Source organism: Staurois parvus, unplaced genomic scaffold (assembly GCF_062004578.1).
Source record: "Staurois parvus isolate SC_StPar_1 unplaced genomic scaffold, SC_StPar_1.0 ptg000048l, whole genome shotgun sequence".
NCBI lineage: Eukaryota > Metazoa > Chordata > Amphibia > Anura > Ranidae > Staurois > Staurois parvus.
In genome coordinates this window covers 13,450,835-13,473,680 of record NW_028317844.1, presented here as the reverse complement: position 1 = coordinate 13,473,680, position 22,846 = coordinate 13,450,835, and the positions used below count along the sequence as shown (strand labels likewise).

The 22,846-nt window shown below is 39.4% G+C and overlaps 1 protein-coding gene across 1 annotated transcript in view; it reads right to left on the bottom strand.

Annotated features, from left to right (window-relative positions):
- ASCC3 (activating signal cointegrator 1 complex subunit 3) overlaps nucleotides 1–22,846 on the bottom strand; it is a 915,848-nt gene that overhangs the window by 39,369 nt on the left and 853,633 nt on the right. Inside the window, exon 36 of the mRNA XM_089665174.1 lies at nucleotides 19,440–19,664. Within this exon, the coding sequence (XP_089521300.1) occupies nucleotides 19,440–19,664 (225 nt within the window). The remainder of the gene's footprint in view (nucleotides 1–19,439; nucleotides 19,665–22,846) is intronic.

Here is a 22,846-nt window from a genome sequence, read left to right as displayed (position 1 = left end):
GATCCCTGACGCATGGGGAGAGGGGGGTTAGGGGAGAGCTGTTAGTAATCAAAACAGTTCTCCTCCCTGTCAGCTTGTGCACACTGCTTTGAATGGCTGTGCACAGCACAGCCAAGCAAACCAGTGTGCTTACAGCGAAGCACACAGACACAACCCCATAGTAAACCACACCCAGCACACAGTTAACCCTTTGATTGCCCCAGATGTTAACCCCTTCCTGACCAGTGCCATTACTACAATGTCAGTGCTTTTTATTAGCACTGATCACTGTATTGGTGTCATTGGGGATGTCAGTGACAAAAAGTCAGTTCCCAACAGTGTCAAAATGTTTGCCGCAGCCCCGTTATAAGTTGCTGATCACCACCATTACTAGTAAAAATTAAAAAAAAAATCCCAGTATATATACCGCCATTTGTAAATACTATAACTTTCACGTAAAGCAATTAATCTACACGTATTGGAATTATTTAGCAAAGACATGTAGCAGAATACAATTTTGGCCTAAATTTATGATGAAATTAGATTTTTTACATTTTTTTACTGGACATGTTTAATAGCAAAAAATATAGTTTTTCGCAAAATTGTCGGTCTTTTTTTTTATAGCACAAAAAATAAAAAACACACAGGCAATCACATACCACCGAAAGAAAGCTGAATTCATGGGAAAAAAAAGGACATCAATTTAATTTGGGAGCAGCGTTGCATGACTGCACAATTTTCAGGTAAAGTAACACAGCACCGTAACGCAAAAAATGGCCTGCTCAGGAAGGGGGGAGATGCTATGAAGGGCAAGCGGTTAAACCCACCTCCTGTAAGCCTAGACTGTAATGGACTCAACCCTTGTTCCAGAATAATCATGCAGCCTGAGAAGCTCTCACATCAGACATCATTACAAAGAATAGGAAGGGTCTATGACATCACTGGACGAGCCTGAAGAAAGCAGGAAAAAAAGGATATATAACGGAGTTTCAAAAATATTTGATTGAAGGTGGAGTGGCTTTGGGTGGGTGGCGAAAGTTAGTGTTCATCATTAAAAACTTAAGTTTAACAGGTTAGCAAGGATTAATTAACACAAAAAAGCAACAAATAAAAAGTGGATCTTTAGTATATACTGTATATCTTGATTAGAAGCAGCACATGTGAGAGTGCCTAAGCAAACTACATTCTTTTATGTTCAAAGGTTTCAGAACTGTGACATTATCAGAGGCCTAAACCACAAATTCTTGCTTCAAATCACTGGATTACACTGATGGTGTCATCAGTGGCCTCCATTCACATGTTAGCTGTCTCACAGCTACACAGTGGTACAGAATAAATGGAAAATTATGCCTAGGCACAGGCGCAGAGTGCCCTTTGTAGGAGTTATATCATTTACAGCTGGCTCATCTCACATTGTTTAAACACAGTTATTCTGCTATAGGCCGGGTGGGATGCTCCTCCTTCACAGGGTGGTATGATCTGTCACCAACTGTGTCCATGGGACACAGCCGATGACAGATCACTACATTGGCCCACTGCCAGTGTCATGTGACCAATCACAGCAGATCACATGACACTTGTATACAATGGATGGCTTCCTTTCATGCCATTCTTGTAAACAATTGTGTTGTTAGTTGTGGTTAGTCACAGTGGTCACATGATACAGACAGGGCCAATCACAGCCCATGTGTACCATGTGATGACCTTTGCCCAATCACAGCTAATCACAACAAAAGACTAAATGAATCAGTTTCATTCAGTAAAAATGGTTGCAATACTTATGAAATACACTAGTTTTAGCAATCATAATAGTTAAAAAAAAAAATCCTGATCACTTGCCCAGAGTAGTACAATGTTACTATGGTAACATTGTATTGCTCTGGTCACAGTGTGTTGAAAAGAAATAGTAAAAAAAAGAAAAACATGTAATAAAAAAATAATAGAAAAAAAATTGAAAGAAAATTAAAAAAGTAATTATTTTTTTTTTCACATACTGTTACACCCTGACCACTACCACACCAGTTATTTGATAAGGCTGTACTGGACTGGTGACAATCAGTAAAAATAAAATAGTGAATTTTTTTTTCATTTCTTCGTTTTCCAAAAAATTGGGAAAAAAAGTACAACTTCAAAAAACTCACCATGCCTCTTACTAATTACCTTGGACTGTCTATTTTCCAAAAATGGTCATTTGGGGGTATTTGTACTATCCTGGCATTTTCGGGCCTCAAGAAATTAGATTGATCGATTCTCAGATATATATACCATAGATTGTGGACTCTAACTTTCCTACAGACTACATAATATACACTAATTTGAGGTATTTTCACCAAAGAAATGTAGAACACATTTTGATCTAATTTTATGAAGAAAAGTTATTTGCAAAAATTTATAACGGAAATGAATAAAAAAACAAGCTTTGTTTTCAAAAGTTTCGTTTTTTTTGTTTAGAAAAAAATTTAAAAACTCAGTTGTGATTAAATACCATCAGAAAAAAAGCTCTATTTGTGCAAACAAAATGAAAAAAAATGTTTATGGGTACGGTGTTGCATGATCACACAATTGTCATTCAAAATTGACCTGGGCAGGAAGGGTGGTAAAAGTGCCCGTTATTTTAGTGTTTAAAGGATAAGTTCACCTTTATACAAAAATAATAAATGCACTTTTTTTTTGCAGGTAAAAAAATGTGCATTTATTATTTTTCTGTTGCAGGAGCCTCTAAAGTATTGCACCCAGCTGTGACAACTTGCGGCTTCACAGCTGGGTGCCCACTGTGCATGCGTGAGAAGCGCTGCGCTTTGTGAATGGCCCCGTAGTCTTCTGGGACCTGTCACGTGTCCCAGAAGACGACGGGGAGGAAAACTTCCGCTTCCGATCGCCTAGGCGATCGCAGCGGACGTAGGAGCAGGTACCTGTCAAATTCGGGGTACCCTCACCCCCCCCACTCCCCAAAGGTGCCAATCCTTAATGGGGAGCAGGGGACAAAGGCTTAAAGTGGAACTTCCCCTTTTGGGTGGAGCTCCGCTTTAGTATCGATAGGTTAGTTTCACTTTAATGTTTAGACTGTTAGCAGATCTGCCTCTACAATTTCGGCACAATGCCTATAAATGGAGAGCATCTGAGTATGTGCAGAGCAGGGTGAGACAGTGTATTAGTGGATTTTAAACAGTATAGGCATTTTATTTATTTGTAATGTTTTACATAGCTACACCTGCAAAAGGGCCAACCTGAAGTGATCTAGCAGGACTAAAGTTCCACTTTAAGAATTTAAATACTCTTAAGATAATTACTAGAACAGCATCACTTGCATTACAACTTACTTTTATATTTTCCAAATCATATAGATGTATTGTAATTATTAAAGTTTTCTTAGTCCTTAGCTCATAGTTCTTATGTGCAGATATCATAACCCAATCAGTTGGTTAACCGTAAAAAGCAGATTTTATATTAATATTAGAACCTGCAGGTGCCAGTAAACAGTTTTATTAGAGATAATATTTTGTTGTGGTTGTTTACACATTTTGTAAGTGAACATTTTATCACATTACCTTGTTTAGGTATACTCTGTAATACATGCTCTGGATGAAAATATTATTTTACACAGTATTTCAGTCTGATAATCCCATAATAAAAGGACAATGGAGAGAGTAGCCCACAAATAGTATTCTGTTATGGTTCCTGAAAGTAGACTTGTCACAATCCTAGGCAATTTAGTTTAAATGAATCCTCTGTTTTACAATCTATAATCTGCTAATTGTTAGGAGTAAGAAAAGGCAGAGTCCAAAGGAGATTTGTCAGGTACATCAATGCACCCAAACTAGCAATACTGCCAAAGAACAGGCACTTTGAGGTTCCTGTAATTAACTTTTATAATATATTTTGCACCAAAGGAACACCTGGCTCTCTGGATAGTACATGATATGGGCCTTGATCCTAACCATTCTCTTAATCAAGGCTCTTTTGGCCACTGGTTGTTTGACACTGGATTGTGAAATGGTGTATGCTATTGAAGATTATTAAAAAGACTAAAGGAACAACAAGATGACTGTACTTCAGCACTAATCATTATTCTGGACCAGGGGTCTCCAAACCTTCTAAACAAAGGGCCAGTTTACTGTCCTTCAGACTTTAGAGGGGCCGTCGGGAATAGAAAATGTCCCGGCATCAGTTGGCGTAAACAATGCCCCATTGCTGGTGTCATTGGTAGGAATTGTGCTCCAACATTTGTGTCATTGGGCACCATTGTTGGTGTCATTGGGTGGAATTGTGCCCTATCACTGGTGTCAATGCAAGGAATTGTGCCCCATCATTGGTGTCATTGGAAAGAATTGTGCCCCGTCACTAGTGTTATTTGTCCCCATTGTTTGTGTCATTGGGAGGAGCTGTGCCCCATCATTGGTGTCATTGGGAGGAATTGTGCCCCATCATTGGTGTCATTGGGAGGCATTGTGTCCCATCGTTGGTGTCATTGGAAGGAATTGTGCCCCTTTGTTGCTGTCAGTGAATAAAGTAGTGCTCCAAGGGCCAGGTAAAAGCAAGCAAAGGGCCGCATTCGGCCCCCAGGGCCACAGTTTGGAGAACACTGTTTTGGACACTGAAAATCCCAACAGTTTTAAAAGAGAAGTAAGGCCAAAAAAGTTTAATAAAAAAAAATTAGGAGCTATCCATTACCATTTACCACCAATTGAAAGCCCAATTTGACCTGAAAAAAATCAAGGTATTATCCACCTGGATGTACAAAGTAGTTGTGATGATATCGACGGTTTTACTAACACATGTCAATGGTGCAGAATTGTGCTTAGGCATTTAGATTTGTTTTACCCTTAGGCTTGAAGGGGTTAATCCCTTCATGCCAGCTCATGTATTATGTGACCACTATGACTGTCTCCAACAGCAGTCACAAAATCGGGAGCCCGTCCAGCTGACTCCTGATCAGGAGTTACAATCAAGAGATCAGTGACGGCTCAGTCAGTGTGTCGGGAGAGCACGCTCAGGACACAACTTCAGGCTTCCATAGATGCATATGTGTGGCAGCTTGCTGTTAATTCCATCCTCTTTGCATTATGTGGTCGACAAGAGGTTAAATACTTATAAACCTTATTTAAATACCCTCACAATGCACAAGGTAATGCTTTTGTTTATGTAACAGCACTGAAAAACAGTACATACCAAGTGTTTCAGCAAGTCCCCCTTTTTTAACACCCTCTTTATCCTGTTTCTTTCTGACCACATTAAGTACACTGTGTAGGCAGTTTGCATCTCTCCTCATTTGGGAACTGCAGGGCTCTGTGCTGATGCATGGTGTGCCTGTAGTCCCAAAGTCAGTGTGCTGCTGAAATGCTCCCCACCCAACACTTCAGATTTTGAGTGGATGCAGGTTGGATGCATGACGTCAACAGAAGCTGTTGATCATCACATGGAGTCTCTATCCCCATCCCCCAGATCCTTGGGATAGAGCTCTGAATAGTGGCCATGTGACCAATGTAAAGGTAGATACAAAAAAGTCTTTAAAATGTTTTTTCCATTTCACTCCTATGGTGTGTTTGTTAATAGTATCTTTTGTGATTGCTTTTTTCAAACCAATACTTCACATACACCTAAATTTACTTTCATATTTCACTAGGCATATGCAAAAACATTGCCCTACTTTCCTCTATCAGCACCAAAAACTTTCCAGGGAATGTTTCTTAAAAGCATGTGTTCCAAAGATTACAACAATGTTCTGAGATTCCGTGTATAACTCAAAGGTAAAATATACTTGGATTCCCCTTCACCACACAAAAGTATTTTGAAAGACTTGCTGTATAACAATCCTGGGACTATTTGCACTTCATTAACCTTTATTCACTTTTCTTGTAGCCCTCTGCTTTACAGGCCCTGGTTATACAGCCTGTGTGTCACTTCAAAGCTGTGTTCAAGAACATGTAAGAAAGGAAAAAAAGATGTTATGCTCTTATATTTAGGTTGCACACAGAAGCCGTTCATATTTACACCTCTCTCTGTAATGTTTTGTTGGGGCATGTAGGTGTTTTCTCGCAAGTAACTGTTTATTTTACATAGATGAGGTTAATTATTGATGGTCTTTTTTAACATATCGTTCAAGTTATTTAGTAACCAAGTGTGTAAAATTACCCCAGGGTTCCATAAGTGATATGACTTCTAGTTCTTAACTGCTTGAACACGAGATCTGGCTGGAGGGAACGCGTACAGCATAAGTATGCGTTTTAAAGAAATGAAGCTGGGGTGGGGCCAATGCAAAAAGCCCCACAATACAGATTTAAGTTTGTGGACACAGGGTCCATTATATCGACAATGACAAGCAGGAGGTTTTTAAAATTCAGATTAGTATAAAAAGATAATAAAAAAATGTAAGGTTGTTCAATTTTGCTATTCACCTCCTACCTATCTACTTTGCACAGACCAGACAAAGACATCTGTTGATGCTTCTGCTATGTTTGTCACTGCACTATACTACTGTAATGGTATAGCAAAGGTCAGTAGTCTATTGGATAATATACACATACCTCAGAAAAATAACAGTGGGATACAAGAATATAAACAGCCAAGTAAAAACAGTCTGGCCTTTTTGTTCCCAGGCACCGCAACAACAGGCATGTTTTACAGCTGTATGCAAAAGGCCTATCTCAATATCCAAATAACCAGGTTGCTTTTAAAGGGCATATAGTAAAGGAAAATAAACTTCTGATTGGCTGCTATGATTTTTCTGTTTTATTTTATTATTTCTTTATTGCAGTCACATATAGTGCCTTCAATTTTATGCAGCACTTTATATATATATATATATATATATATATATATATATATATATATATATATATATATAATACATTCACATCAGTCCCTAATGCTAAAGCAGCTTAGAACCCAAGGTCCCTAACTCGCATTCATACATACAGATATTAGGTCCAATTTAGATAGGAGCCAATTAACATACCAGCATGATGTTGGAGTGTGGGAGGAAATCCACACAGGCACAGGGAGTACATGCCAACTCCACACAGGTAATGCCGTGGCTGGGATTCAAATAAATGACCGTAGTGTTGCCAGGCAGAAGTGCTAACCACTTAGCCACTGTGCTGCCCATATCTTATGTATAGGCGTCCATCACTTCTAAGAGCAATGTATTTTTAAAGTAACTGTCAAAATTAGTGTGCAAGAACACTTTTGCCAACATGCATTGCTACTCAGCATCTATTCTTCAGTGTACCTTCAAAATATTCTTCTCAAATTCTCTAAAGATCTATTTTCCGTTCAGAGTGAACAGTGACTTTTACTGGGTGAACTCCAGATCACAAAAACTACTTACAGGATAAGTTTACCTTTTGGAATATGTTACATATTACACCCAATTTCAGGGTGTAACATGTAACATGTTACAAAAGAACCAGCCCCGATCCCCAACTGTGACAGCTAGCGGGATCCTCCCACTAGCTGTCACAACCCACATGGAACAAAAATATATTTAAAAAAATATTCATTTTCAAATATATTGACATACATTTGAAATACTGCAATTGTGGCTGTATTTAATATATTTAAATATATATATATTTGTTTAAAACTATATTTTGAAATATATTGAATACGGCCAAAATTGTAGTATTTCAAATATATGTCAGTATATTTGGGAAGAATATTTTTAAAATATATTTTTCTTCCGTGTTGGAATTTTTAAAAAAATGGCCGTGCAAGGCTCCTCCCACCCTGCCGTGTCTCTCATTAACCGCAGTCCTTTGCGGCTGTTGACTTGTAGTTCTCAGTGAACTACCACGGCACTGATGAGAGTTGAGGTAATTCATTGATTCTTCCTGTGAGAGTGTATCTGCTTGTCTGTGCGAGATACACTGACAGGTCTGTGGGAGTCTTGTATGGCACTGGCAATCGCTGGTGCAATGTTTTCCAGGCTCCCAAAACAAAAAAATAGAAAAAAATTTACCTGCAAAAAAATGTATATTCATTATTTTTTGTTAAAAGGTGAACTTTAACCATTAGCCAGCCAGAGGATTTACCCCCCTTCCTAACCAGGCCATTTTTTTGTGATACGGTGCTGCGTTATTTTAACTGACATTTATGCGGCCATGCAAAGCTGCACCCAAATGAAATGTATGTCCTTTTTTTCCCCCACAAATAGAGCTTTCTTTTAGTGGTATTTGATTGCCTGTGTGGTTTTTATTTTTTTTTTTTAAAAAAAAGGACCAACAATTTTGAGAAAAAAACAATATTTTTGACTTTTTGCTATTAAACATGTCCAGTAAAAATATTTTTAAAAATCTAATTTCTTCAAAAATGTAGGCCAAAATGCATTCTGCTACATGTCTTTGCAATATATGTAAATAAATTGGTTTACATGAAAGTTATAGCGTTTACAAATGGTTAACTGTGTGCTGTTTCACATTATGTGCTGTGTGTGTGCTTCATTGTAAGCACTGCTATGCAGAGCCATACAAAGCAGTGTGCAGGAGCTGACAGGGAGAAAACTATTGTTTACATACAGTTATCTCTCCCCGTCAGTATTACTCGGCGATCACCAGGTGCTGGTGAGTAATCACCGGCCGGGATCCACTGATTGACAGCCAAAGCAGCGAATGGCACACCCGTGCCACCCTGTAGCAATATTTCTGCTATAGTTTGGACGGCAAGCAGTTAATTAGCAAGCTTATGTTTAGAAAGCAATAAAGGATCATCTCACATTTTTCAGCGCAATAAATGAACATTTTCCTAATGTGTTGCAAAAGATGCCCCCAGAAGTACAATTTTTCTATAATTGTAGGGGTAGATGATGTGAAATGGGTCAAATATACATTCACAACCACTGGTATAGAGTACTTAAAAAGCTCAAAATATACCGCATAAAGATTCATCAGACTGCATCTGGCTTTTTGGTTTTGTTAGATGACAATGGAAACATGGATGCCGTGACTTTTATGAGGTAGGGCTTAGGAAGTTAACAGTCAAGAATACCAGACAGGTTATGGCGAGAACTCAAAATGAACCAAGAATTACCTAATAGCCCTCCATCAAATATTTCACAGTATTTTAGTGGTGAACTTTTTGGCGCCCTTTGATCATTTACCATAATGTGCAAATGTTCTCTCCAAACAGTAAAAAATTTCAATATTATAAACCATGTATCCGCTTAGAACTCAAACATTTCATGGATAAAAAGGTACTATGTCAAGAAATCATATCTTAATATGTATTTGTATAATAATTTCTCTTGCAACTGTTGAAGGGAAGATCAGCTGCTCTCTAACAAACCTAATTAATGAAAAAGTCATCCCTAACATCTATCTGTGACTATAAGTCTTCAAGTATAGTGGCTAGTGCCGAGTTAATCAAAATGCTAATGTGAGATGAATTAAAGTTGTGATTAACATTTCACAGCTAATGCTTAAGTGAAATCATCACACCAAATGGGTTAAGCACTAATCATTTTATCTACTCCCAATCAATAGGAAAAAGAGGTTGGAAATACCCTATGCTTTAATGCGTTCACATATTAGTTTATATAACGTCTTAAAGACACCTAAGGCTTTAAAATGTGATCAGTTCGGGGATATTTTACATTATTCTGAATAAGTTCAGACTATTTCACAGAGAAGCTTCTGGATTGTGAGTTAACTTGCTGGAACCTTAAAAAAAACTAAAGTACAATTTATCAAAATATATCCATCATGAACTAGGAGAAGTTAGCTGTTCACTGTTGTCTGTCACTCAAGAGTTCACAGTTAGGTCAGTGGGGGGTGAGAAAAGAGATTTACTGTTGCCTTTACTTCACATAAATGTAACCTAGGTTTGAAAACCATAACTAATAAGAAAATTACTTCAAGCACATAATAAAAGAAAAACAAAATAAATTACTGTGTATGTTTGGCAACTATTTTCTCAGCACACATGTGGTTTTTCGTTTGATTGAATATTTATATTTATTAAAAAGACAATCATATATAAAACAATAAATACAACCCTTATTTTCCAGGTACCATATACACTTTGAGTTTACTTAAAGTGGTTGTAAATCTGGGACATGAAGCATATTCCTCTAAAGTGTGTACTTGTCTCAATCCAGATCACTGTCATTTATTTACTAAAACTGGACAGTACAAACTCTGGTGAAGCCCTGCATAGAAACCAATCAACTTCCAGGTTGTATTGCCAAAGTTTAATTGAACAAGCTGAAGTTAGACGCTCAATAAACAAATATATACAAAGAGTGAGGCGCATAAAACAAATGCAATGAATATGTCACAAGTATAAACGACAATATATATATACCAGTGCAAACAATACAATATCGCATCGACAATGCCTTCCAATGTGTATCGGTGAAAAAGTGATGTGATATTGCTAATCACAACAAAAGTGTCTGGTTCCACACAGTGCTCTGGGGTCCAAAGAGTGATCCACCACCACTATGCACTCACCAGAAGGCTACTTGTTAGGTAACAATTGTAACAGAAGATCTAGGCAATCATTCTCCAATATCCGCTGGTCGGGTTGCCTCCTAGGGGAAAAGCTGCTCTGTGCAATGGTATTACTCCTCTCAGGTCCCCTGCTTGTGCTCTCAGCCCCTCCTCTTCTTTGCTGCTTCCTATGGTGGCACACCTGCAGACTTCAAGGTGGCAAGCCAGCAGGTGTGCCACCATAGGAAGCAGCAAAGAGGAGGAGCTGAGAGCACAAGCAGGGGACCTGAGAAGAGGAGGATTGGGGCTGCTCTGTGCAATACCATTGCACAGAGCAGCTTTTCCCCTAGGAGGCAACCCGACCAGCGGATGTTGGATAATGACTGCCTAGATCTTGTGTTACAATTGCTACCAATTTTTATTATTTTTTGAGACTGAAGTTAGAAGCTGATTGGCTAACATGCACAGCTGCACCAGTTTTAGTACATCGCCCCCTAAGTGTAATTTCTTTCTGCTGCCTTGTTCCTCTGCTATAAGCATGAGTCATTTCTGATGAGTTTTCCTGACACCAAAAGAAAAATGGTGACAGAGGAGGGATCTCCAGCTGATTGACAGGCTCAGCTACAATCAGCTCCCAGAGCTCTCCTTACTGTCGTAACTTCAGCTCTTCACTGATCTAACTTCAGAACCTATGTAAATTCTGTACTTTGAATGGGTGTCGGGGAAAGATGGCTATAGATAGCCAGGTACAACTTATGTAGGAGGATTTGTATAATTTCTGTGTATAACCTGAAGCCAGTCAAATGGTTAGCACTTCCGCCTGGTAGTACTAGGGTCATTGGTTAGAATCCCAACCACGGCACCACCTGCCTGGAGTTTGCATGTTCTCGCTGTGCCTTCGTGGGTTTCCTCTGGGTACTCTGCTTTTCTCCCACATTCCAAAGACATGCTGGTAGGTTAATTGGATACTGTCTAAATTGGCCCTAGAATATGTGTATGTATGAATGTAAGTTAGGGACCTTAGATTGTATGCTCCTTGAGGGTTAGGGACTGATGCGAATGTACAATATATATTATTATTATTATTATACAGGATTTATATTGCGTCAATAGTTTGCTCAGCACTTTACAATATAACAGGAGACAATACAGCAACAATACAGTTCAATACAAGAGGGATAGGAGGGACCTGCTCCTTGGAGCTTACAATCTAGGAGATGTAAAGCGCTGTGTAAATTGACAACGCTATATAAGTACCTGTAATAAATAAAAATAAATAAATAATAGTAAATCCTAATTTTGTGATCAAACGTAAAACTGGCAATATTAAAATGGACCAACCTTTACCAAGTTTAGTACAAGCATGCTAAGCAGTGTGTAATTTTTACAATTACAGTTATTTGTCACCTCTTATGGATATTACAGCACTTTCCCCTGACAGTGCCTTCATCTGCTTTTCTCACTAGGTGTGCAGCACCAACTTTGTTCAGACATCATCCAGGATCAGCATCTAGTTCCTGGATTAAATGCTGGCTTAAGATATGACAAAGTCACGTAAATCATGGTGCCTGTGCAGTTCTTTGCCATGTATACAAATGTCTGGCACACATCACCTTCTGCCTCAGCTTCATACCTTGTGATGTGCTACAAGATTACAATGGATCGGGGAAGAGGAAACTGAGTAAATACTTCCTCCAATCTGATAGAAACTGATGACATCATCTCATTCTACTAGGCACAAGCACTTTACTAGAGCCTAAGGACTGCTTTTAGACAATGGAAGGTATAGCTTTTTTGAAAAATTATACTGTTCTTGTATATTGTGAAATGTCAGGAATTTATTATTGTAGACTGAAAGGTCCAATTTCAATTGTGGACCACTGCCAAATGTTATAATAATGGTCCCTTAGCAACCATCAATGTATTTTTGAATAGATGTTCAACTGGCGAGATATAATTAGTCTAGTTAACAATGTATACTTTGAGTTCTGAAACACTAAGGGCTCGTTCACACTCTAATTTCTAACTCTTGCCAAACGCCCCTATAGCATTTGACAGGCGTTAGACAGGCTTTTGGGAAGCATTTTTAATGCTACTCAAACGCTCCCAGGCATTCTTTGCGCATTTTTGAGGTGTTTGCCAAGCGTTAAAACTGCACCACAAATGCCTATAACGAAGTTTAATGGTATTAATGCTCAGCAAACACCTCACAACCGCCTCGCAAATGCCCTGCAAACGCCTGCCAGGCATTTGAGCAGCGTCACCATACACTTGAATGGAAGACTTCAACTCCTCTTGACTTGACATGAGGCATCAGTCTTGCTGCAACGCGGCGCTAACGCTTCAGTGTGAACAGCACTGTGTGCTGCCATGTGTAGAATTTTCATAGGCGTTTGAGGAGCGTTAAAAACGCCTCCCAAACACCTGTCTAACGCCTGCTAACAAAGCTAGTGTGAACTTAGCCTTAGGGTCATTTAATAAAAAAGTAAATGTGCAACTATTCAAATATTCAATTCAGGTGAATCTACCTGGTGCACGCATTATAAATTACAGCGTATCATTAACCACCAGCGAATGTTTAGTGAATGTTACATAAACATGCCCTTTTGGTTATAAAAGATTAAAAACTATTTCCTTACACCCACAGAGATAAGAAGGCACTTTTTGCCCAATTATAAATTATGATTAACCAGAATCAGGGGATAAAATAGGATATCTGTTGCACTACCATTGGTTTCTATAATGTTATTTACAGCTTTTGTTTTTCTTTTTTCTAATTTTATTATATGTCATTCTTTCTAACACCGAAGGCTTATCTGTTTTCTCCAATTCCTTTACAGAGCAGAGTATTAATTAATGATAATCTACATGTAATACAATGTAATGCAAAAACAAATCTAAATCTGCTATTTACATTTGGCTTAACTGGTTGTATTTTTTTTATTCCATTCACAAGCATCACTTGTAACCATAGCAACTATTTCAGCTTCTCTAGAGGGGATTAATAAATTATATAGTGTGCATGTGAAAAGTAAAATATGAACATGTGGGCTATAATATTCCACACAATAGCAAAATTAATAGAACACCAGCTTTTCTTTTCCCACTTTAGAAACAGCAAGATGAAAAAAAATTAGCATCTCACACCTGTGTTCAACTAGATTAATACATCATTGCCTACGCATGTAAAAGAAAAATAACTGAACACTTTATATCTCTTGAATAAAAGTATGTACGTTTTTCTGTACTTTCTTCCTGTTTGTATTCAAAAAAATATTTTTCCAAAAATAAACTAAGAATTACCGGGTATTGTACAGTATCTCCCAGAAGTGAATACACCCCTCACATTTTTGTAAATATTTTATTCTATCTTTTCATGTGACAACACTGAAGAAATGCACTTTGCTACAATATAAAGTAGTGAGTGTACAACTTGTATAACAGTGTAAATTTGCGGTCCCCTCAAAATAACTCAACACACAGCCATTAATGTCTAAACTGCTGGCAACAAAAGTGAGTACACCCCAAAGTGACAATGTCCAAATTGGGCCCAAAGTGTCAATATTTTGTGTGGCCACCATTATTTTCCAGCATTGCCTTAACCCTCTTGGGCATGGAGTTCACCAGAGCTTCACAGGTTGCCACTGGAGTCCTCTTCCACTCGACGACATCACAAAGCTGATGGATGCTAGAGACTTTGCACTCCTCCACCTTCCGTTTGAGGATGCCCCACAGATGCTCAATAGGGTTTAGGTCTGGAGACATGCTTGGCCAGTCCATCACCTTTACCTTCAGCTTCTTTAGCAAGGCAGTGGTCATCTTGAGGGTGTGCTTAAGGTCGTTATGTTGGAATACTGCCCTGTGGCCCAGTCTCCGAAGGGAGGGGATCATGCTCTGCTTCAGTATGTTACAGTACATGATGGCAATCATGGTTCCCTCAATGAACTGTAGCTCCCCAGTACCAGCAGCACTCATGCACCCCCAGACCAAGACACTCCCACCACCATGCTTGACTGTAGGCAAGACACACTTGTCTTTGTACTCCTTGTTGCCGCCACACACGCTTGACACCATCTGAACCAAATACGTTTATCTTGGTCTCATCAGACCACAGGACATGTTTCCAGTAATCCATATCCTTTGCCTGCTTGTCTTCAGCAAACTGTTTGCAGGCTTTCTTGTACATCATCTTTAGAAGAGGCTTCCTTCTTGGACGACAGCCATGCAGAACCCATTTGATGCAGTGTGCGGCGTATGGTCTGAGCACTGACAGGCAGACCCCCAACCCCTTCAACCTCTGCAGCAATGCTGGCAGCACTCATATGTCTTTTTCCCAAAGACAACGTGTGGATATGACACTGAGCTCGTGCACTCAACTTCTTTGGTTGACCATGGTGAGGCTTGTTCTAAGTGGAACCTGTCCTGTTAAACCGCTGTATGGTCTTGGCCACCGTGCTGCAGCTTAGTTTCAGGGTCTTGGTAATCTTCTTATAGCCTAGGACATCTTTGTGTAGAGCAACAATTCTTTTTTTCAGATCCTCAGAGAGTACTTTGCCATGAGGTGACATGTTGAACTTGCAGTGACCAGTATGAGAGTGAGAGCGATAACACCAAATTTAACACACCCGCTCCCCATTCACACCTAAGACCTTGTAACATTAACAAAGCACATGACACCGGGGAGGGAAAATGGCTAATTGGGCCCAATTTGGACATTTTCACTTAGGGGTGTACTCACTTTTGTTGCCAGTGGTTTAGACATTAATGGCTGTGTGTTGAGTTATTTTGAGGGGACAGCAAATTTACACTGTTATACAAGCTGTACACTCACTACTTTACATTGTAGCAAAGTGTCATTTCTTCAGTGTTGTCACATGAAAAGATATAAAAGATTTACAAAAATGTGAGGGGTGTACTCACTTCTGTGAGATACTGTATATGTGCTGCAATTTTACACAAAACAGTAAGACATATCTGCTCTAATAACTGCTACAAAAGCATCCCAATGTCAACTAAGATTGGCATATTATCCATCTGGCAAAATCAGTGCAAAATAAAGGTAATCCATCCCTGAGCAAAACAACAATATGATTATGAAACAGATATTCCTGACTCTGGCACAAAAGCAGGATCTTTTCAGCTGATACTTTTCCTACAATTTTTATGTGATAAATGAGCAAGAGAATAACTGCCACAATCAGATCCTAACTACACAAGAGTTTGCTGTGTGAAGACTCAGGTCAAAGCAAATCTGTCAGGAAAGGACCTTGAAGGCAGCCAATGCTGACCTCCGTTGCTAAGAAAATGCTAGTTGCCTGGCTTTATGCTCATAATTTTAACACACAAAGCCTTACATGCAGGTTAGGATTTTTTTCAGTTCTGCACACTTATTTGGGGTCAGTAACTCAAATGTATGGCAGTGTAACAGAAACAAATATTTTTAAATAAGGTCAGCACTCTGGACTACAGGACCATTGTGCATCAGCACAACGTCCTTTAGGTAACATTAGAGAAGGCAGGGTATCAGTCTGTACTACAGGAACATTGTGCATCAGCAGTGTATACTGTGGGTGAAGAAGCAGGGCTGCTAACTGACCATGCTACCATAGATCTGTTTCCATGCTTAGCATGGTCAGAAAGCACAACACATGCAAGAGGGAAACGGCAGGATTACCAAGTATTTACTGGGATTAAATTTTTTCCATTCACTAACCGGTATTTTTCTGTGATTCAACGTGCAATTTTAAAGTTGATGTCAGGGTTTCTAACTGACTGAAGGTACCAAATAAGCAACCCTTAAAATTTGGTCTGAGACATACACTATATTGCCAAAAGTATTGGGACACCTGCCTTTACACGCACATGAACTTTAATGGCATCCCAGTCTTAGTCCCTAGGGTTCCATATTGAGTTGGCCCACCCTTTGCAGCTATAACAGCTTCACCTCTTCTGGGAAGGCTGTCCACAAGGTTTAGGAGTGTGTCTATGGGAAAGTTTGACCATTCTTCCAGAAGTGCATTTGTGAGGCACTAATGTTGGACGAGAAAGCCTGGCTCACAGTCTCTGCTCTAATTCATACCAAAGGTGTTCTATCGGGTTGAGGTCAGAACCTTGTGCACTGGTGCGCAGCCATGTTGGGGGGGGGGGGGGGGCAGACGGGGCCATCCTCAAACTGTTCCCACAAAGTTGGGAGCATGAAAGTGTCCAAAATGTCTTGGGATGCTGATGCCTTAGGAGTTCCCTTCACTGGAACTAAGGGGCCAAGCCCAACCCCTGAAAAACAACCCCACACCCTAATCCCCCCTCCACCAAATTTTACACTTGGCACAATGCAGGTAGGCAAGTACCCTTCTCCTGGCAACTGCCAAACTCAGACACATCCATCGGATTGCCAGATAGAGAAGCGTGATTCGTTACTCCAGAGAACACGTCTCCACTGCTCTAGAGTCCAGTGGCAGTGTGGTTTACACCACTGCATCTGACACTTTGCATTGCACTTGGTCATGTCTTCCTTTTACATCCATAAACATTGAAGGTTGACAAAAATATTTAGATAGAATAAAGGTGAAGTACCTGGACCGGATGGCATACACCTACGGGTCCTTAAAAAATTGAGCTCTGTCATTTCAAAGCCATTGTTTCTAATTTTTAGGGACTCTTTAATGACTGGCACAGCACCACTGTATTGGCGTAAGGAAAATGTGGTGCCAATATTTAAAAAGGGGTCAAAATCTTTACTAAGTAATTACAGGCCTGTTAGTTTAACTTCTATAGTTGGGAAGATACTGGAGAGTTTAATAAAAGACTACATAGATGACTTCCTGCTGAAAAAAAATATTTTAAGCAACAGACAGCATGGATTCATGAAAGACAGAAGTTGTCAAACAAATCTGATTTCTTTTTATGAGGGGGTGAGCAAAACCTTGGACAGAGGGGTGGCGGTGGATGTGGTATACCTGGATTTTGCAAAAGCGTTTGACACAGTTCCCCACACATGGCTAATGTGTAAGGTAAAGTCTACAGGCTTGGAAAAATCCATATGTAAATGGATAGAAAACTGGCTAAAAGATCGTATTCAGAGAGTAGTGGTTAATGATTCATACTCTGAATGGTGTGGGGTCATCAGTGGTGTACCCCAAGGTTCAGTGTTGGGACCCTTACTTTTTATTATATTTATAAACGATATAGGGTCTGGGATTAAACATCCTATTTCAGGCTATGCAGATGACACCAAGCTGTGCAGTGGAATAATGTCCTTACAGGATGTCTTCAACTTAGAAGCCGACCTCAGTGCACTGTTTAATTGGGCAACTATGTGGCAAATGAGGTTTAATGTTGATAAATGTAAGGTTTTATGCACTTGGGGGCTAAGAATATGCATGCATCATATATACTAGGGGGGGTACAACTGGGGGAATCAATGGTGGAGGATTTGGGGGTTCTGGTAGATCACAAGCTTAATAATGGCATGCAATGCCAAGCTGCAGCTTCTAAAGCGAGCAAAATCCTCTCTTGTATTAAAAGAGGTATAGACTCCAGAGAGAGAGATATCATATTAACCCTGTACAGATCATTAGTAAGATCTCATCTGGAATATGCAGTTCAGTTTTGGGCACCAATTCACAAAAAAAACATTGGGGAACTGGAGAAAGTACAGAGAAGGACAACCAAACTGATAAGAGGCATGGAGGAGCTCAGCTATGAGGAAAGATTAGAGGAATTGAATTTATTCTCTCTTGAGAAGAAGAGATTAAGTAGGGATATGATCAACATGTATAAATACATCAGTGGTTCATATAGTGAACTCGGTGTAGAGCTATTCACCCTGAGGTCAACACAGAGGACAAGGGGGCACTCTTTACGTCTGGAGGAAAAGAAATTGAATCTCCAAACACGGAAAGGTTTCTCCACAGTAAGAGCTGTGAGAATGTGGAATAGACTCCCTCAAGAGTTGGTTCTGGCCAGCTCAGTGGATTGCTTCAAAAAAGGCCTGGATTATTTCTTAGATACACAGAATATAACTGGATACTAACATTTATAGGTAAAGTTGATCCAGGGAATATCCGATTGCCTCTCGGGGGATCAGGAAGGAATTTTTTTTCCCAGCAGGTGCAAATTGGATCATGCTTTTCTGGTTTTTTTTTGCCTTCCTCTGGATCAACTGTGGGTATAGGATAACTTTTTTTTTCTATGGTTGAACTGGATGGACTTTTGACTTTTTTCAGCCAGACTAACTATGCAACATTGAAATTCACTTACTACTAACTGCTAAACTGAATGTTGCCAGGTTGTGGAATACAACTCAACAATCAAGCTTCTTTAAGACGATCAAAGATTAGGAACTATAACGTTCAATGGAATAGAAGTATTCATTAAAAAATCACTCATTCTTTTTATGGCCTACCTGAGTAGTCCTGTTTAATTTGATTTGGTCACACTACGTCCTCGATTAGGCACACTGACCTCATTGTTCTAACTATTTGAATTGTTCCTTATTTACTGTTTTTTGGTTAGCCATTACTGGTTAAGTCCCTCCATCCCCAGCCCTCTCTGTTCATCACTTCTCCATCGTTTCACTCTACCCTAACTAGGATTCCTTTCCCCTATCCTCCTCATTCTGTACCTCTCTTCCATGTATACCCTACCTAACCTTCGAGTCCCTGTCATGTATCTTTAACTATCTGTATAGCCGATTTTATTTCCCGTCAACACTACACTAAGTATTGGTGTACAACAGGAAAATGTACAATTCAATTTATCTGACTATCTTGATAATACCTACTTTTATTGTATGAATATTCAATATATGACTTGTGGCTCACACTTTGACTGTATCATTGTACTACCTGTGACCCTACTGACCACTTTTTTAATGTCATTTTTCTGAAACTTAATAAAGAAAAACAGAATAGTGCCAATGGCCAATTATGTTTAAGGGTTGCATAACACACACTACTACAAACTTCTCTAATGCAAAAGAAAAGCAGTCAAATGTATTTTTCAAACCTTTTATAAGATAGAAACAAAGACACCTACTTGGCATATTCTGATGACTTGATCCAGTACAGTTTTGGTGTCAGTGGCATAGTCAGGACAAGGTAATGTGGCTCGACTGAAATGAGCTTGTAATAGGAGGTGTGTCTTGGTGTGTGCACTGTCCATGGAATGAGGATTCAATTCGATGGGAAGATTCTTTGCCAATTCACTGTTCATCTGGTCTTCATTATGTCTCACGGGAAGGTCAGAGTACTCCTCAGCATCCTGAAAAAATAAAGGAAAAGCATTTTAAAGATTACAAGCAGAATAACTTCAATACACTATTTTGAGGATTTATTAAAGCGTAAGTTTAAATAAAAGCTCAAAGATTGTGAGCACAAGGTAACAAAAGGACCCACCCACACTAGTCCAACTGAATTATTAGAGTAAATTATATAATGCATATAAAAGACCTAATAGCAGCACTCAAAAAGAAATGTAACACTACATACGAGAATTTATTGGATTCAATTCAAACTTTTCATTGATTACACCTTAGCGCTCTTGAAAAATGCCCCAGACTCTTCCCTAATGGAAAGCTCAAACTATAAATCTCCCAGGGCATCTGGGGACTGCTGTCACAATGCCACACCAGCTCCTCTCTCTTCCCCTCCTACTCCACCATACATTCCCTTATACCTCTCCCTAGCCCTTCCTTTTTACTCCTCAATACCTCTTCCAGTAACTCTTCTTATGCCCCCTTTCCTATCATTTCATCTCCTGCCCTTGTTGCCCACCTTACATAGTGACTTCTTGCCCAGCCTTCTTTTTCCACATTGCATTGCCTTACCCTTTTCTTACCCATTAATCCCATAATCTCTCCACGTAAAAAGACTTTCTGTGTACAATGCTACGTGTTCAAGATGTGACTATAGACTTTCAAACATTCTCAGTATATTGCAGAAAATAAAGAATAAAAAAAAAAAATAATGCCAAAGCATCATCCCATATTAGTGAAAAAAAAACACTTTTAAATATTATGTATCTCTGGGACAGACAGTCATGGACATTTTAAAAAGAGAAGTACCAACTGAGGCAACCCCCCCCTCCCAAAATAAAAACCCAGCCAATATTTATAATCATACCAAAATATTAATAATTGAGAGGACAATTTTGAAATTTCAGTCCAAGTATGAACAATCTTATATCTTTGTATATTTTTATCAATATTTTTTTAATGTATTTACATTTTTATTTTATAAAACAGAAGATCAATATAACACTAGGATCAATCCTTCCTATTGTTTCTGGCTTTCCCATGAACTCTCCTTGCCCTCAAGGAGCTTGTAATCCAGGGTCTCTATCTCGCATGCATACATACATAGACACATGCTAAGACAAATTTGGACAGGAGCCAGTTAACCCACCAGAATGTGTTTGGAGTGTGGAAGGAAACCAGAGTACCTGGAGAAAACCCATACAAACACAGGAAGAACATGCAAACTCCAAGCAGACAGAATTCTGACCAAGATTTAAATTGGCAATCATACTACAGCAAGGTGGAAGTGCTAACCATTAAGCCACTGTGCTGCCCTATAATACTGAACTTACTCCAATACACTTAACCTTACCTCTAACCTTAACCCTTAAAATCAACTCCCACTAATCCTTACCACAACTTAACCCAAAACTCTTTATAGGCTGCATCTGTGCTATAAATCAGCAGTCCTGTCTTAGTGGCCACATGGGCATAAAAGAATGATTTGTGTGGCTCCACGCAATGCTCCTAATAAGGAATAAATCCACTCTTTATCTGGACTAGAGTAAGGAGTGATGAGAGTGACAACTTTCTGAAACCAATGATTATCCTGACTCATTGGACACTATTACAAATGCAATAAATGATCATAAAGCACCATAAATCACCAGAAAACCAAATTCAACAACCTAAATTACCCTAGATAAACCCTCTAAAGCAGATCTAAAATCACATTTTCCATAAATAAGGCAGCATTACCCAATAACATTTTGAGTAAAATATACCTCATTCTTCTTGTGAATAAAACATTTGTAACTTAGAGGAAACTCTTTACGGTTCTTAAGAGTCTATTAATTTCATTCCCAGGGAACCAATAAGAAAACAGGATCAGTAGGCTTCTATGTAATGAGCCAATATGACTGCCCCCTACTCATATATAATTGCAAATTACATATGACCAGATGAATACTTTGAGTATACTAGGTGCACAAAAAAACCCCACAACAACAACTTAATTTAAGTACCCTGGACATACCTAGTATACTGTGTGCGGCCCCCTGGTGTATCGCTGTGTTCACAGAAATTGCTGGGACCCAGCTTTCTGAGGCAGCCGGTCTATCCAGCAAAACCGGTCAGGATGGCCTAATCTCCACTGCCCCACACTGGGAAAACCATCTACTGCTTGGACTTGATAAGTATATGGAACTTATTTTAAGCATCTTTATATCTGCCTTGCATGTTCCCAAGGGCTTTGAAAATTATGGCATCCTATTATATATGAGTTGCCAACCTATGGGATGATGACCTGTATCACAGTTGGGCAGTGATTCCACATACCTGTGGAATCTCTCCTCTTGGATAGACATGTTTGGTTATTAAGTGGGGGATGTGGTATTCACCTACAAGTGTGTGAGGGAGGTCTCAAATAGGATATTCCAATTATCCTCCTCTGGCTGGTGTAACCTATGGTGGACGTTAGAGGGAGGTGTCGAATACATAGTGGGCAGCACAGTGGCTAAATGGTTAGCACTTCCACCTGGCAGTACTAGGGTCATTGGTTCGAATCCCAGCCACGGCACCACCTGCCTGGAGTTTGCATGTTCTCCCTGTGCCTGCGTGGGTTTCCTCTGGGTACTCCAGTTTCCTCCCACACTCCAAAGACATGCTGGTAGGTTAATTGCCTCCTGTCTAAATTGTCCCTAGTATGTGTATGTATGAATGTGAGTTAGGAACCTTAGATTGTACACCCCTTGAGGGTTAGGGACTGATGTGAATGTACAATATATATATGTAAAGCACTGCGTAAATTGACGGCACTATATAAGTACCTGTAATAATAATAATCATATATGCACATGCATCAACCACCCTCTCTTTTTTGGACTACACTTGATGTCTGCCCCCCCCCCCCTCTCTACAAGCTTGGAGGCCCACACACTGTTGTTCTTGAACACTTTGAATCCTGTATGGTAGAGGGCAGACTCCGTTGGAGTATATCCACTATAGAGACAATTCAAATCACGAGCACTTGCTACCTGTGGTGACCTATTTATGGAATCCTAGTGCTACCATCATTATCCGTGCACGCTGACAACCCTTTGGGATTACAATTATTTATGGATGATTGACTTTGGAAGACAAATTATTAATATAAACCCTACAGTACACAGGAGACATGCTAGTTTTCATTCATCATGGATACCTATAT